General features: G+C 41.8%; 1 protein-coding gene across 1 annotated transcript in view; it reads right to left on the bottom strand.

Annotated features, from left to right (window-relative positions):
* The window catches only part of LOC126108378 (autophagy-related protein 9A), a 167,451-nt gene that overhangs the window by 102,598 nt on the left and 47,915 nt on the right, over positions 1-16,938 (bottom strand). The window contains exons 5-6 of the mRNA XM_049913591.1: positions 12,292-12,416; positions 8,818-8,945 (exon numbers count right to left, since the gene is read on the bottom strand). Of these exons, the coding sequence (XP_049769548.1) occupies positions 8,818-8,945; positions 12,292-12,416 (253 nt within the window). The remainder of the gene's footprint in view (positions 1-8,817; positions 8,946-12,291; positions 12,417-16,938) is intronic.

The raw sequence follows: 16,938 nt of genomic DNA, 5'->3' as shown, positions 1-16,938 counted from the left end.
AATTATGTTCTTAATTCTTTCTTTACGTAATTAATAAAACAGTTAGTACATTTTGCATGGGTATGTGTATAGGATCTAATTACTAATTACATGAAACACAAAATGTCTTACTGCTAAGCCAAAAAAATACACAGTGTAAACAATAGCTGTTCACAATGTACCACATTGGTGTGGAGGATGTCAAAACAAAAATTTGATGTAGGACACTTCCGGTCTATCATGTTGGGAAACTACCTCATGGCCTACAAAACCACTTAAGCAGCAGTGTACGCGGGTCGCGTGAGTTTTTCAGTATCCTCTCACTCTCCTCGAGTGTACTATTAGTTCTAGAGAAAAACTGAATTGGGCCTTCTCTGTAGCAAATTTAATGTGGTTTAATTTTGTACTGGGATACACTTTCACTAGAGGCCATGGTTTTTGAGTTATTCGAGAAAAAAATATATGACAGTGACCTTCAAATGCATTTCTACCACACACTCACCTCTCACCAAACAGCACTTTTATTACGTCATTTATGGCACTCCCTCCTATCAATGTACAAAAATTTGCTATTACATGAACTATTCCCCATATTTGATCTTTTTTTGGTCTTCATCGACTGGGCTACTCCTATACCCCCTTAATTGTGTAGTTTCAAGTTGTGAATTTTAATGGTACAAAATTAACAATGAAATTTTGTTTATTGGCCTTATAACTATGAAATTATGTGCTTATAAGGGCTACGTTTAGTTCAAATTGTAAATGTAATTAGTTTTTGCATAATATTTACAAAAGGCTTTTTTCTTTCATTACCCCACAGGAAAGTTTAAATTGATACTGTTAATGAAATAGCTGACTAAGTCGGTGGCGTAATAGAGTGACAGGATATTGAAAATCTCTTACGTTGCGCACGCACTGTAGCTCTCAAATTTTTTTGCAGGCCAATTTGAGGCCATTTCCTGACTCGATAGACAGCAAGTTTTCGACAGTAATTTTTTCACCTTGACTTTCCCTGCAACACTGTGGTATGTTTAAACAGTTACTCTGTGTGTGTGAATGATACATCCACAAGGTGTGATCAAAAAGTAGGTCAAACAAATCCTTTTAGCAGCAAATGCTGACACTACAACCATTCAATGTAATTTGTCTCATAATCTGATTCACTGAGACAGGCAGCATCAAGTTGAAACACGTTCTCACCTGACAGTCAGTGTCCAGGGACACTAGAGTGAGGCTGCGTTTGTCACGTTTGTCCTGCATTGTGGATTTTGAACAACATGTGAATGTTAAGTTCGGTTTAGAGTTGCAAAAAAATGCCGAAGAAACTGAAAATGTTTAAACTGGGTTTTGGTGATAATGCTGTGAATCTGAAGATTGTTTACCAGTGGCACGAGTGATGTGGAAGTGGAAATGAGTTGGTAGAAGACGAGCAATATTTGGGACGTCCATTAATCTCAAAAACAGAAGAAAACGTGAAAAGTGGCAAAAATTGCTACTTCAAACAGGTGAATAACTACCTGACATCTTACTGAACAATTCAGCATCTTGAAAAGGTCTATGCAAAGCATTTTAACTGGTAATCTGCAAATGAGGTGAGCGAGTACAGAATTTGTTCCCAGACTTTTGAGTGACAAACAGAAAGAAAATTGTGTGTCAGTTTGTACAGAGCTGAAAGATTGTCTTTGCTCAGATCTGGACTTTGTGTCGAAAACTGTAACTGGAGATGTAACTTGAGTCTACACATATGAACCCGAGACAAAATTTATGAGTTCACAACTTTAAATACATAAATAAGAGGGGGTGAGAGTGAGGGAATACTATCACACTTAACAAGGTATGTCAGTCAAAATCAAATGATGATGCCTTTTTTTTATATTTATGGTGTAGTGTGATCGGAGTTCATTCCGTGGGGAACAACAGTTGTTGTTGTTGTTGTTGTGGTCTTCAGTCCTGAGACTGGTTTGATGCAGCTCTCCATGCTACTCTATTCTGTGCAAGCTTCTTCATCTCCCAGTACCTACTGCTACCTACATCCTTCTGAATCTGCTTAGTGTATTCATCTCTTGGTCTCCCTCTACGATTTTTACCCTCCACGCTGCCCTCCAATACTAAATTGGTGATCCCTTGATGCCTCAGAACATGTCCTACCAACCGATCCCTTCTTCTGGTCAAGTTGTGCCACAAACTTCTCTTCTCCCCAATCCTATTCAATACTTCCTCATTGGTTATGTGATCTACCCATCTAATCTTCAGTATTCTTCTGTAGCACCACATTTCAAAAGCTTCTATTCTCTTCTTGTCCAAACTATTTACCATCCATGTTTCACTTCCATACATGGCTACACTCCATACAAATACTTTCAGAAATGACTTCCTGACACTTAAATCTATAATCGATGTTAACAAATTTCTCTTCTTCAGGAACGCTTTCCTTGCCATTGCCAGTCTACATTTTGTATCCTCTCTACTTCGACCATCATCAGTTATTTTGCTCCTCAATAACAAAATTCCTTTACTACTTTAAGTGTCTCACTTCCTAATCTAATTCCCTCAGCATCACCCAACTTAATTCAAATACATTCCATTATTCTCGTTTTGCTTTTGTTGATGTTCATTTTATACCCTCCTTTCAACACACCATCCATTCCATTCAACTGCTCTTCCAAGTCCTTTGCTGTCTCTGACAGAATTACAATGTCATTGGCGAACCTCAAAGTTTTTATTTCTTCTCCATGGATTTTAATACCTACTCCGAATTTTTCTTTTGTTTCCTTTACTACTTGCTCAATATACAGATTAAATAACATCGGGGAGAGGCTACAACCCTGTCTTACTCCCTTCCCAACCACTGCTTCCCTTTCATGTCCCTCGACTCTTATAACTGCCATCTGGTTTCTGTATCTTCTAAGATAAGTCGTAAGGTCAGTATTGCCTCACGTGTTCCAGTATTTCTACGGAATCCAAACTGATCTTCCCCAAGGTCGGCTTCTACTAGTTTTTCCATTCGTCTCTAAAGAATTTGTGTTAGTATTTTGCAGCTGTGGCTTATTAAACTGATTGTTCGGTAATTTTCACATCTGTCAACACCTGCTTTCTTTGGGATCGGAATTATTATATTCTTCTTGAAGTCTGAGGCTATTTCACCTGTTTCATACATCTTGCTTACCAGATGGTAGAGTTTTGTCAGGACTGGCTCTCCCAAGGCCGTCAGTAGTTCTAATGGAATGTTGTCTACTCCCGGGCCTTGTTTCGATTCAGGTCTTTCAGTGCTCTGTCAAACTCTTTACGCAGTATCGTATCTCCCATTACATCATCATCTACATTCTCTTCCATTTCCTCAAGTAGATCGCCCTTGTATAGACCCTGTATATACTCCCACCCACCTTTCTGCTTTTCCTTGTTTGTCTAGAACTGGGTTTCCATCTGAGCTATTGATATTCATACAGGTGGCTTGCTTTTCTCCAAAGGTCTCTCTAATTTTCCTGTAGGCAGTATCTATCTTACTCCTAATGAGATAGGCCTCTACATCCTTACATTTGTCCTCTAGCCATCCCTGCTTAGCCATTCTGCACTTCCTGTCAATCTCATTTTTGAGACGTTTGTATTCCTTTTTGCCTGCTTCATTTACTGCATTTTTATATTTTCTCCTTTCATCAATTAAATTCAATATTTCTTCTGTTACCCAAGGATTTCTACTAGCCCTCGTCTTTTTACCTACTTGATCCTCTGCTGCCTTCACTACTTCATCCCTCAAAGCTACCCATTCTTCTTCTACTGTATTTCTTTCCCCCATTCTTGTAAATTGTTCCCTTATGCTCTAACTGAAACTCTGTACAACCTCTGGTTCTTTCAGTTTATCCAGGTTCCATCTCCTTAAATTCCCACCTTTTTGCAGTTTCTTCAGTTTTAATCTACAGGTCATAACCGATAGATTGTGGTCAGGGTCCACATCTGCCCCTGGAAATGTCTTACAATTAAAAACCTGGTTTCTAAATCGCTGTCTTACCATTATATAATCTATCTGATACCTTTTAGTATCTCCAGGGTTCTTCCATGTATACAATCTTCTTTCATGATTCTTAAACCAAGTGTTAGCTATGATTAAGTTGTGCTCTGTGCCAAATTCTACCAGGCGGCTTCCTCTTTCATTTCTTAGCCCCAATCCATATTCACCTACTACGTTTCCTTCTCTCCCTTTTCCTACACTTGAATTCCAGTCACCCATGACTATTAAATTTTCGTCTCCCTTCACTATCTGAATAATTTCTTTTATTTCATCTATCTTGGCCACAATAATGCGTTCACTGTGCTGTTTGTAGTAGCTTACCCACATTCCTATTTTCCTATTCATTATTAAACCTACTCCTGCATTACCCCTATTTGATTTTGTATTTATAACCCTGTATTCACCTGACCAAAAGTCTTGTTCCTCCTGCCACCGAACTTCACTAATTCCCACTATATCTAACTTTAACCTATCCATTTCCCTTTTTAAATTTTCTAACCTACCTGCCTGATTAAGGAATCTGACATTCCACACTCTGATCCATAGAACGCCAGTTTTCTTTCTCCTGATAATGACATCCTCTTGAGTAGTCCCCGCCCGGAGATCCGAATGGGGGACTATTTTACCTCCGGAATATTTTACCCAAGAGGACGCCATCATCATTTAATCATACAGTAAAGCTGTATGCCCTCGGGAAAAATTACGGCTGTAGTTTCCCCTTGCTTTCAGCCGTTCGCAGTACCAGCACAGCAAGGCCGTTTTGGTTAGTGTTACAAGGCCAGATCAGTCAATCATCCAGACTGTTGCCCTTGCAATTACTGAAAAGGCTGCTGCCCCTCTTCAGGAACCACACGTTTGTCTGGCCTCTCAGCAGATACCCCTCCGTTGTGGTTGTACCTACGGTACGGCTATCTGTATCGTTGAGGCACGCAAGCCTCCCCACCAACGGCAAGGTCCATGGTTCATGGGGAGGGGGCAGGGGGGAGGGGGGGGGGGGGGGGGACAACAGTACATGCCGAATTTTACAAGGGCATAATGTGAGATGATGTATGAAGAAAGACCACAAAAATGGACAGACAGCTTCCTCCTACGTTACAACAATGTGCCATGCCACAAAGCTCTTCCTATTCACAAATTTTTGACCAGAAATCGCATTCCTGTCTGTCCACATCTGCCTTACCAGATTTAATAGTGTGCGGCTTCTGGCTTTTCCCAAAAATTAAAACTGTCTCAAAACAAAAAGTTTTGAGAGCATTCCTGACATCGAGTGGGCTACGACGGACCAGCTGAGTGCCCTTCCAGTATCAGATTCAATGTTGGGATGATTGCACTGCTCACTAAGGACAGTACTTTGAGGGAGATTAAATCAAATTCCATGTACGGTTATTACTTTATATCTAATAGAATTATTCACTGTGTTTCTTCTGATCACATCTCGCATATACAGCGTGTTCCTCTTAAGAGCTGTCAGGCATATTTTCTCTGGTGTTCCGCCAAATATTTGCAATTTTGTTTTTGCAGTGTGTAGCTGGATCACCCCAAACAAATACAGCTCATCATAGCCTTCACGCAACACACCGTGCCGAGGCAACGCTTCAGTTCATTTCCCATTAGCAACAAAATTTTTTTTTTACAGCAGGATTTTACACGCCCATTCGATAAAGCATTCCCACATTAGTTTAGTGCAATATTCATCTTATCGACACATAGACAGGGACAATACACTGGGAAGAATAACGGGTACTCCAGCAGTGACAGAGCAGCACTGTTGCACGACGGTAGCAGCGAGCAGCACGGGCCAGCGTGGTGCTGTCGCTGCGGAATACCGGTTATTCCTCCCGGTTTACTATACATGTCGATAAAACAAATACCGCAATAGACTAATGTGGGAATGCTTTATCGAATGGACATGTAAAATTCTGTTTTAAAAACAATTTTTTTCCATGATGGAAAACAGGCAGACACACTGCATCAACAGTGTGAGTTGCACGAAAGACTCGATAAGCGGTATTTATTTGGGACTACTCCAGCTGTGGACTGGTATAACAAAATCACACACATCTGCAGAAACACAAGAGGAAATGCACCTGATGACTCTTAGGAGGGACACCCGGTACACATAAAGAAACAATTATTTACTCGATTGGCGACTCCATGGCGTGTTGTGTGCACCACGACCAAATAGTGGATAGAATTGGAAGGAAAATCGGCAGTGGCCGTATTTTGTTGTTTTATTGTCAGCAAAATCGATTTTCGGTCACTTTGTGACCATCCTCAGTGCTGTAACATACAATTAAAATTGGTAGGCAATGGTATCGAGCTATAACCATAAGCTTAGAGCGATCACATAAACTGCTCTAAGCTTGTGGTTATAGCTTGATACCAGTGCCTACCAATTGTAATTGTATGTTACAGCACTGAGGATGGTCACAAAGTGACCGAAAATCGATTTTGCTGACAATAAAACAACAAAATACGGCCAATGGCGATTTTCCTTCCAATTATTTACTTACAGCATTGTAATCCTCGACACGTACTTACCTAGCGTCTGAGAGTGGAAACAACAACTAACTTGACAGCAGGACTTCTGTTTACAAACAACTTACCTCTCAGCAGTCTTCTTCTTCTTCTTCGGTTATCAACCCACAGGTTGGTTGGCAGCAGCACGCCATTCCGTTCTTTTGTCAACTTTCTTCTTCATATCTGCATAGGTCTGGCACCCGATGTCATTTATTACTTGTTGAATGTAGGTTAATCTAGGTCGTCCTCGGCGAGTTCTTCCTTCAATGATTCCTTCTAATATTCTCTTAATGAAATTGTTATGCCGTAAAATGTGACCTATGAAGGTTATTCTTCTTTTCTGTATATTTCGCCAAAGAGATCTGTTTTCTTTCACTCTTCTGAGGACATCTTCGTTTGTAGCCTTGTCTCGCCAGCTGATTTTTTCCATTCTCCGGTAGCACCACATTTCGAATGCCTCTAATCTTCTCTTTTCTTCTTTTCCACAAGTCCAAGTTTCACATCCGTAAAGGGCTGTACTCCACACATAGGTTTTCATGACTCTCTTTCTTACGTCTAAACTAACATTTCTACTCGTCAGTAAGTTTCTTTTTCCATTGAATGCTATTTTGGCAAGTTGTATTCTGTTTTTAATGTCACTTTTGCTCCTTCCATCTGCTGTTATTTTGCTACCTAAGTAGTTAAATTCTGTAACCTGCCCTAGTTTCTCTCCCTTTATTGTTATTCGTATGGGTTCATTGTAGTTCAGGGCGCCACTCACCATCACTTTAGTCTTTTTCTTATTTATTTTCATTCCATACTGTTCTTTTAAGGTGTTTTCCATTTCATTGAGTGCGGCTTCTAAATCTTCTTTCCTTTCTGTAATTATGGCGATATCATCTGCATATCGCAACATATCTATTTTCATTCCGTTAAGTTTTATTCCTACTTCAATATTCTCTCTTATTTTGTCTATTGCTTCTTGGATATATGCGTTGAAAATTACTGGAGATAGTGGGCATCCCTGTCTCACTCCTTTCCTTATTCTTGCTGTTTCTTCTTTGTTTTCCTTCTTAACTAAGGCTGTTTCATTTTGGTATATTTTAAAGATTATCCTTCTATCATTATATTTCAGACCAGCCTTCTTCAGAATTCTAAACATTTCTGGCCATACAACATTGTCAAATGCCTTTTCGAGGTCTACGAAGGCTATAAATACTTGTTTGTTTTTGGAAATTTGTTTCTCAATTATTAGTCTTAAAGATAAGATTGCTTCCCTCGTCCCTACACCGCTTCTAAAACCGAATTGGTCTTCACTTAGAGTGCTATTCAATTGGTTTTCAACTCTTTTCAAAATTATTCTTATTAGAATTTTTGATGCGTGTGAAAGAAGACTGAGTGTTCGATGGTTTTCACAGTCCATAGTAGATGCTTTCTTAGGTATGGGGAATATGATGCATTTCTGATAGTCTTCAGGAACTTCACCTGTTTTGTATATTTTCTGTATGAGTTGCAGTAATGTAGCTTTCATTTTGTCTCCTGATTTCTTAATTAGTTCAGAAGGTATATCATCAACACCTGCCGCTTTCTTATCTGGTAGTTCTTTTAGTGCTTTTTCAAATTCATCTTTCAGAATTGTGTCCCCTAGTTCTTCTTTCTCTACTTCTTCGCTTAATTCTATCATATTATCTGTTAGAGGGTCTCCTTGATATAGCTCTTCAATGTATTCTTGCCATCTCTTCAGCGTGTCATATCCAAATAGTACCTTGCCCTCTTTGTTCTTTATAGTTCCTGAAGATTTTACTTTCCGTTTAGCAAAGTTTTGTTTTATTGTTCTGTAGGCCAAGTCAGTTTTTCCTTTAACCATGTTTTCCTCCACCTCTTTACAAATGCTGTTGAGGTAATTTTCTTTTGCTTTCCTAGATTCTCTGTTTATTTGGTTTCTAAGCTTTCTATATTTGTTTTCGCTTTGCTCGTCAAAGGCATTTTTGTATAGTCTTCTTTCTTCCATTAGACAAATTATTTCAGGTGTTATCCACTCTTTCCTGTTTACAGGTTTGGCTTTCCCAATAAATTCTTCTGCTGCTTTATGTATGCCTTCTTTGATTTGTTTCCACTCCTCGTTAGTACTCCCGGGAATAATGTTTGATGCCATCTCATCAGTTTTCCGTGCATAAGGGATCACTAGTTCTTCAGACTTTAGGTTATCTCTGTTCCATACTTTGTTCGTTTTTCTCTCTAATCGCTTGAGTTTGAGTAAGCAGTAAGAACAACAAATAGGGTGCACTATTGCCACCGGCCTACCTGCCACACAGTGCAGGCGCGGTACTCACAGAAGAGCAGCAGCTCGATGTTGTACTTCAGTCCGCGAGTCAGGAAGACGATCTCCCCCAGGAAGGGCACGCGCCACCGCAGCGGCAGCACGGACTTGTTCACCATCGCCACCATGTAGTTCTTGAACCTGCGGGCCAAGCCGACGAGTCACTCTCAGGGCACGGGTGTGCAGAAAATGACTGCCACATCGCGACTCGCGTACGAGAATTTTGTGGGAAAATTTAATATCGTCAGATTGAACCTGTTTGGCTTCCAGGCAGACAATGTACAATATATTGCTGAAAACAGACATTGTGACAAATGCAGCTGCAGCTAAATTATAAGAAATATACTTGGTCCAGTAACATTAATGTGAGTGTGTTTGATGTCAACAAGCAATAATGACTCACAGGAGGCAGGTAGCAGCTAAGAGCTCCAACAGTGAAAGGAATATGTCGGGCGAGGGGTGGTGTTTTGCAGTAGAACCCCAACATGTGGCCACGTGGGCCCAGATCCTCGTCTCCTCTCCAATACTAGCCTGCGACGCTTCTAAAGGCGACCAACTTCCCCATTTTAGATGATGTCCCCATTCATCAGACATTAAGAGTTCTTTTAAATGTTCGAGTTTGATTCTGTAAAGAATCTCGGTGCAGAGTTACTGGTCATCTCTAAAATGATGTACTTATGAGAAGAAAAATATTGTCACACATCAATTTGAAATTTTAATGGAAAAACAAATGTACATTAAATGTGTTCTACCTCACAATCACTTACAATAGGTCATATGTCTATATAAAGTTTTTTGTTTCAATGGGCATTCATGTCATATCCCTAAATACAAACCATTCCTCCTGGGAACCTTTTTTCTGAGGATATGACAACAGGTGTTGAGCTCACTGAGGTCTTCCTCGCACATTTGCATTCAGCTCCCCCCTCCCCCCCCCCCCCCCCCCACAACACACACACACACACACACACACACACACACACACACACACACACACACACACACCATTCAGATGCTCCCTCATAGGCTTTTTCATTACTGTGGAAAATGACCCTTCACTGTTTGTTCTTAAAGAGTATGACACATACCAGTTTTGTGCTACTACTCTGCAGTATCATTTTGTGATCGACACTATCAAATGCGCACATTAAATCTAAGAAGATTGCTAGTGTTCTGCAGTTTTTTGTTCGACCTGTCCACTGCCACAGGAAGAAGAGAGACTGCAGCATTTTCAGTTGTTAAAGCACTTCTAAACCTCAACTTTACATTTGATACCAAATTGCAGGTATCGAAATGATCAATTACCCTTATATAAACAGCCTTTTCAATACCTCTGCAAACACTGATGGCATAAAAATAGGTCTGAAATAGTCTAAAACATCCCTTCCACATTTTTTACGAAGCAATTTCGTTGTTCACTGCTTTCCTTATTCGGGGAACTGGCTGTTGCTAAAAGAAGAATTCCAAATATGGCTAATTAGTGGGCTAACATACGCACTACAGTGCTCCAGTCCGTATCCTGCTACATACCCCATTATACCCATCAGAGTCCTTAGTCTTCGGTGATTTAATTATTGACTCAACGACACTCTTGTGAGTGTCACAGGGGTGTAATTCAGATATCAAGTCTTGGAAAGCTACTTTTATACCATTTCCAGTACAGTCTAGGCTTTTATTTAATTCAGCTGCTACATTCAGAAAATGATTGTTAAATACTGTTACCAGACACTTCACAACTGACCATAGGGTTTTACTTGTACCTTGAGAATTAGCTATTCTATTTGCATACCACAAGCTTTTTGCCTTCCTAATAGCATTCTAAGAAATTTACAGTACTGCTTGTAATAACTTACTGCAGCTCAATTGTGACAATTTTTAATGTCCTGACATAACACCCACTTTTTTCTATACAATACGATCCTGTCAGTCAGCAACCCGTGTCAGCTGTTAGTGACAGTACCCTGTTTTAAAAGTCCTAGTGGAAAGCAAGCTAAGAGAACCAGAAACACGTTACCAAAAGCATTATATATATTATTTATGTTATTGGCACTATAAACATCCTGCCACTGCTGTTCTTTAATGAGTTTTAAAAAACTCTGTTGTTAGGGGATAAACATTTCTAAATAATTTTAAATTATATCTAAAAAGAAAGATGACGAGACTTACCAAACAAAAGCGCTGGCAGGTCGATAGACACACAAACAAACACAAACATACACACAAAATTCTAGCTTTCGCAACCAACGGTTGCCTCGTCAGGAAAGAGGGAAGGAGAGGGAAAGACGAAAGGATTTGGGTTTAAAGGGAGAGGGTAAGGAGTCATTCCAATCCTGGAAGCGGAAAGACTTACCTTAGGGGGAAAAAAAGGACAGGTATACACTCACGCGCTCGCGCACACGCGCACACACACACACACACACACACACACACACACACACACACACACACACACATATCCATCCGCATATACACAGACACAAGCAGACATTTGTAAAGGCCAAATTTCTGCTTGTGTCTGTGTATATGCGGATGGATATGTGTGTGTGTGTGTGTGTGTGTGTGTGTGTGCGCGAGTGTATACCTGTTCTTTTTTCCCCCTAAGGTAAGTCTTTTCGCTCCCAGGATTGGAATGACTCCTTACCCTCTCCCTTTAAACCCAAATCCTTTCGTCTTTCCCTCTCCTTCCCTCTTTCCTGACGAGGCAACCGTTGGTTGCGAAAGCTAGAATTGTGTGTGTATGTTTGTGTTTGTTTGTGTGTCTATCGACCTGCCAGCGCTTTTGTTTGGTAAGTCTCATCATCTTTCTTTTTAGATATATTTTTCCCACATGGAATGTTTCCCTCTATTATATTCATATCATTAATTTTAAATTATATTTAATGTGTGTGTATGTATGCGCGCGCGCGTGCTCGAACTGCCAAGATTCAAGATTCTAAACCCCTAGTCTCACGTCTGAACCTACCCTACAAAATGTGTGTAAAACCAATCACAATGCACAGTCAGCTTCTTTTGTGTACAGTTATGTCAAACTTGTACTTGGGTGACACAGAGAGAAAATTACCTGCTCTTGCAATTATAATATTAATACATTGTTCTGCACAGTATAAATGTGAATTGTTGTTTACGATGTAGAAGAATTCGTTTTAGTGTTAAAATTTGTGCGCGAAAGGTATTTACCCTTTTACTAAAGCAGTGCCTATGTTTGTGCAACTGTTCCCCAGCACTTTAGTTGAGACGATACAAATTATGGAAATCTCCCAACATTCTTTTCCTCGCACTATAGCTGATGATACTAATATTAAAGTTACCATATACAACTAATTGTTGGTACATTGTATAAAGTGAACCGAGAACTCTCTCTAGCTCATACAGAAACGTCCTGGAATCAGAAATACCCAGACCACATACAATGAGCCGTTCGGCACAGTGGTAGGCACTTTGCTGGGACAGGGTGGGACGGACCGACTTCCTGCCGGCTGCGACTGACCTGAGAATGCGGTGGTAGATGTCGAGCTCGCTGAGGTCCTGCTTGTGGATGCACATCTGCTGCTCGCGCTGCACCTCACGCACGCGCCGCTGCACCTCGTGCCACGTCAAGTTGTCCAGCTCCGACTGCAACGTCAGTTAGTAACACTTCTGTTATTTGATATTTTGCCATTAAACTTTGAAAAGACACTCTCTCTACAGTTCAAACTTTTAACTCGTCCCCCCCCCCCCCCCCCCCCCCCCCCCCAGTAGTAGTAGTAGTAGTAGTAGTTGTTGTTGTTGTTATCTCCATTTCAAAGACTGGTCCGATGCAGCTCTCCGTGCTAGTCTATCCTGATGTGACATCCTGGTGCTGCACCTCTGGACAAATTCCGCTACATGCCAGGGTAGTAACACTGATAGACACTAAAAATTCATCCCAGTTCTACCTCGGCAGCTCCCAGAAACCAAACTGCTGGGGTCGATGACCGGAAGACTGCCAGCTACGGAGAAATGCAGAGAGAGTTGTGGCAAAAGTGGAAGTTGTTGCTGCATGGGGGAACAAACCAAGCGCCCGAGTCGAGGAGTGAAGAGTAATGATGCAACGTATCTCTCAGCATCTGCTATACTATAGTCTGGTCATCATTAGAATAAACCTGATGTAAACATTGCACTGTGTATTCTTCCGCATTTGCTGGAACGTCACTGGATTTCTATTTCACATGGGGCTGCAGCCAAGCTGTCTCGAGTACTGTCAACTACGATAATAAGGGTACATATTGTGCTGTGCTTTACGGGCACATCGACTGGGCGGTAATACAGGACAACAGCTTTAGCGGCGCATTTAACTTGGACAGCACTGGCCGGTCAGCTGGTACAGCTGCAGTTCACACGTAAAACGAGACGAGCAGAGGAGCAATACAGCTTCGAATGTCATTTAAATTTTAAGTAGACTGAAATAATACACTGCAAATCTTCCACAATATGCTCCTTAGACGACTGGACGAAAACCGCACAATGTTATCATTTTTAGCTAATGTACTATTGTAATTAATAACAAGAATGATGAAAATTCCTGAGTTAATTACAGGGTAATTTTTCTGCATAAGCTGTGTGAAACCTAAGAGAGTATTGAAGGATATCACCGTACAGTTAAATATTGAAGCCACTGAAGGTATTACCTACTATCATTGGTGTTGTAATCTCTCACCTCCTTTCTTATCTGAATTCGAGAAATACGTTTCAGTTCTGGAAGTGTCACCTGCTAAATTGATAATGGGCCTATCAGCAACAGAATACACAAAGCCAACCTGGCACAGCATTTTCTCTTCTTCTTTTATGAAGAGCCGTTCTACGTCCCACCAGCGTTCGGCAGTGACGTGTGAAAAAGCTGTGTGCGTTAGTTCCAGCATGTCTAGAAGCTTAACAGTCTCGTTACTTCTCGGACCAAATCCCTCAACTTGGTTCCAGATCAGTTCTCTTGGGTTCATATCAGCATTTGCATGACGTGCACGATGCTGTGAAAAGGACTGTTTTTCGTGGTTCTACGATACTCATCTACTTCTGTGGTATAAAATTATGGACATGGCCCCAATGAAGAGGATTTGGCTTTTCATTGTTGCCCTAAAAAATTAAATTTTTATGTTTTCTTAATTTAAACAACTTTTATGAACAGTATTTCATAAAACATTGATAATTAAGAATTTTTATTTAAAATGGAAACAGGAATTTCGCATCCAATATGTAATTAGAAACAAGACGACATGCATTATTCATGAAAAATGATGAGTTTTACAATCACGAGATGTAGGTATTTCAAATTGAATGAAAAAACAAAATGATACTAGGGAGATTTGAACCAACACACGAATAACTGCAATTCGTTCACACTGTATTACGCTACCGACTGTGCTACACGTTCAATGAGGGGTTTTTTATCAACTGCAGTGTATACAGGAAAACTCCAAAACCAATTATCTCCATAAATTTAAGAAAGACATTAAGAACAGCCTATTTCTCGGCACTTTTTAACCGTGTTCCACATGCATGTTTCACTACGGAACAGAAAGCAGCCTCAGCAGTTTACACACTGTGCATTAACAGCGCGACAATCTGAGAACAACACTGCAGAGGCTGTGACTGTACACAATTTTTGATCTATGTAGCTAAAGCGTGATTAAGAAAAATGTTGATGACTGTTAATACATTTGAATATCTTAAAGTTTCATTTAACATAACTTAGTAATAAGATATCTGACAGATAAGTAGGACCTACTTCTAAGAGCAGTAGTATGCGTGTGTGCTACGGCTTCTGACCAATCACCCCATTTGTGTTTGATTACATCAGGTTTATTCTTATGATGAACAGATTATTGTTGTGTCTAGACAAGACAGTCTAGACACAGGGTGAGGTTTCCGAGGGGCACGCGTCAACTCGCACCGACTGGCGTGAAGACTGGAACAGGATACTTTGTGAAAGCTATAGAGAAAAGTACGTATCTAAGTTAATACTTATCTTTATTCCATCATTGTAGTACATCGCTATTGACGATACAAATTAGACTCTCTCCAGATAGGGTTAATGGCGCCTTGCTAGGTCGTAGTCATGGACATAGCTGAAGGCTATTCTAACTGTCTCTCGGCAATGGAGAGAAAGGCTTCGTCAGTGTAGTCGCTAGCAAAGTCGTCGTACAACTGGGGCGAGTGCTAGTCCGTCTTTCTAGACCTGCCATGTGGTGGTGCTAGGTCTGCAAGTACTGACAGTGGCGACACGCGGGTCCGACATGTACTAATGGACCGCGGCCGATTTAAAGCTACCACCTAGCAAGTGTGGTGTCTGGCGGTGACACCACAATTATAATGGCAGAGCAGTGTGTCATAAGAAAGGTTAGGTACAATGTGACAATAAGTACTAAGGTGATGAAATGGCAGAAAAGAGTTTCCGAAAGGTGAAGTTGCAAAAGTCTGAAGCCACTAGGAGAGCTGACAGCAAGAGAAAACTGACACACACGATGTCACATCCGTCCCCACTATCACAGAGCACACGGGAAGCGCCAACATACATACCCCTCCCTCCTTAACAAACGTCCGAGTGCAAATTGGTGACTGCCCAGTGCGTAGTCTCGGCCCGCGTGTCAGTTGCAGTTATCCAGTGAGAGGGGAGGCTACAGAGGTCGACGCTCGGCACACCTAGCAATCTCCAATCGTCTACGGAGGCACGATTCCGGCCCAAAGGATACTGTCGCTGGCAGCTGCACTGCCAACTTCCGAAGCCACGATGACGGGGCACGGAAACCGCCGTCACCCATTAGGCTTACCGGAGGCTAGACCTGGACACTGACTGTCATCTGCTTTGGAGACGGACTGCACCGGAGTTGCACATCCCGTTTTCCGTGGTCACACCCGTGCCACCGGTTCCCGTTTCCCAAAAGGGTGCCGAGAGCCGACCCCTGCGAGCCGGCGAATACTTCAGGTGGACCCGGGGCACGGCTCCCGAACGCAAAGCTTCGACACCGACGAGTGCACTGCGGAGGCCGATACGTAGAGCTGTGGCCGCCAGAGTCCACGGGGCGACAGCCGCCCCGCGTGTAACGACCGCCACCTGACGCGTCACTGCACCGTCAGTACTGCCAGACGAGTGCACACCGGCCTCCCGCTGCCTCCGAGGTGCCGCTCTGCCGGTCCACAGTGTTGTGGAAGACACTCTCGTATTACTGGACAGTAAATGTATTATTGTTAAAGACATTTTCTCAGCACTCTAGATCCTCACCGCAGTATCCCGTCCGGTTCCCTCCTGCCGACTGGGATCGGACTCCTATAATTTGGCTGTTGGCTGTACCACAACATTCAGCCGGTCAGTGCTTGTGCCCACCACAACTCTACCACCAGTAATAAAACTAGAGACACGACATTCGGGATGGCCATTATTGCTGGAGCGACTGCTATTCAGTCATACTAGTTTTTTCCATCTCCAGTTTGACCACACTGTTAAAACCAGTGAAAAAAAAAAGTTTCTGAATAACCAATTTTTGATTCTTTTTACTGCTATTATTTCCACAAATAAATGTAGACATCGGGCAAAGATTCAAAATCTTAAGGCTGCCTCCGACTTTTGTATTATATGCACATTTCAAGATATGTAGAATCAATATATAATGCTATTTGGGCATTACGAACAGTTAGTGCATATGAAACTTCCTGGCAGATTACAACTGTGTGCCCGACCGAGACTCGAACTCAAGACCTTTGCCTTTCGCGGGCAAGTGCTCTACCATCTGAGCTTCTGTAAAGTTTGGAAGGTAGGAGACGAGATACTGGCAGAAGTAAAGCTGTGTGTACCGGGTGTGAGTCTTGCTTCGGTAGCTCAGATGGTAGAGCACTTGCCCGCGAAAGGCAAAGGTCCCGAGTTCAAGTCTCGGTCGGGCACACAGTTTTAATCTGCCAGGAAGTTTCATATCAGCGCTCACTCCGCTGCAGAGTGAAAATCTCATTCTGGAAACATCCCCCAGGCTGTGGCTAAGCCATGTCTCTGGAATATCCTTTCTTTCAGGAGTGCTAGTTCTGCTAGGTTCGCAGGAGAGCTTCTGTAAAGTTTGGAAGGTAGGAGACGAGATACTACCTCGGCAGCTCCCAGAAACCAAACTGCTGGGGTCGATGACCGGAAGACTGC

The sequence above is a fragment of the Schistocerca cancellata genome, chromosome 11 (assembly GCF_023864275.1).
Source record: "Schistocerca cancellata isolate TAMUIC-IGC-003103 chromosome 11, iqSchCanc2.1, whole genome shotgun sequence".
In the NCBI taxonomy this organism is placed as follows: domain Eukaryota; kingdom Metazoa; phylum Arthropoda; class Insecta; order Orthoptera; family Acrididae; genus Schistocerca; species Schistocerca cancellata.
The sequence above is the reverse complement of the archived record's forward strand: the minus strand, read 5'-3'. Positions and strand labels throughout refer to the sequence as shown.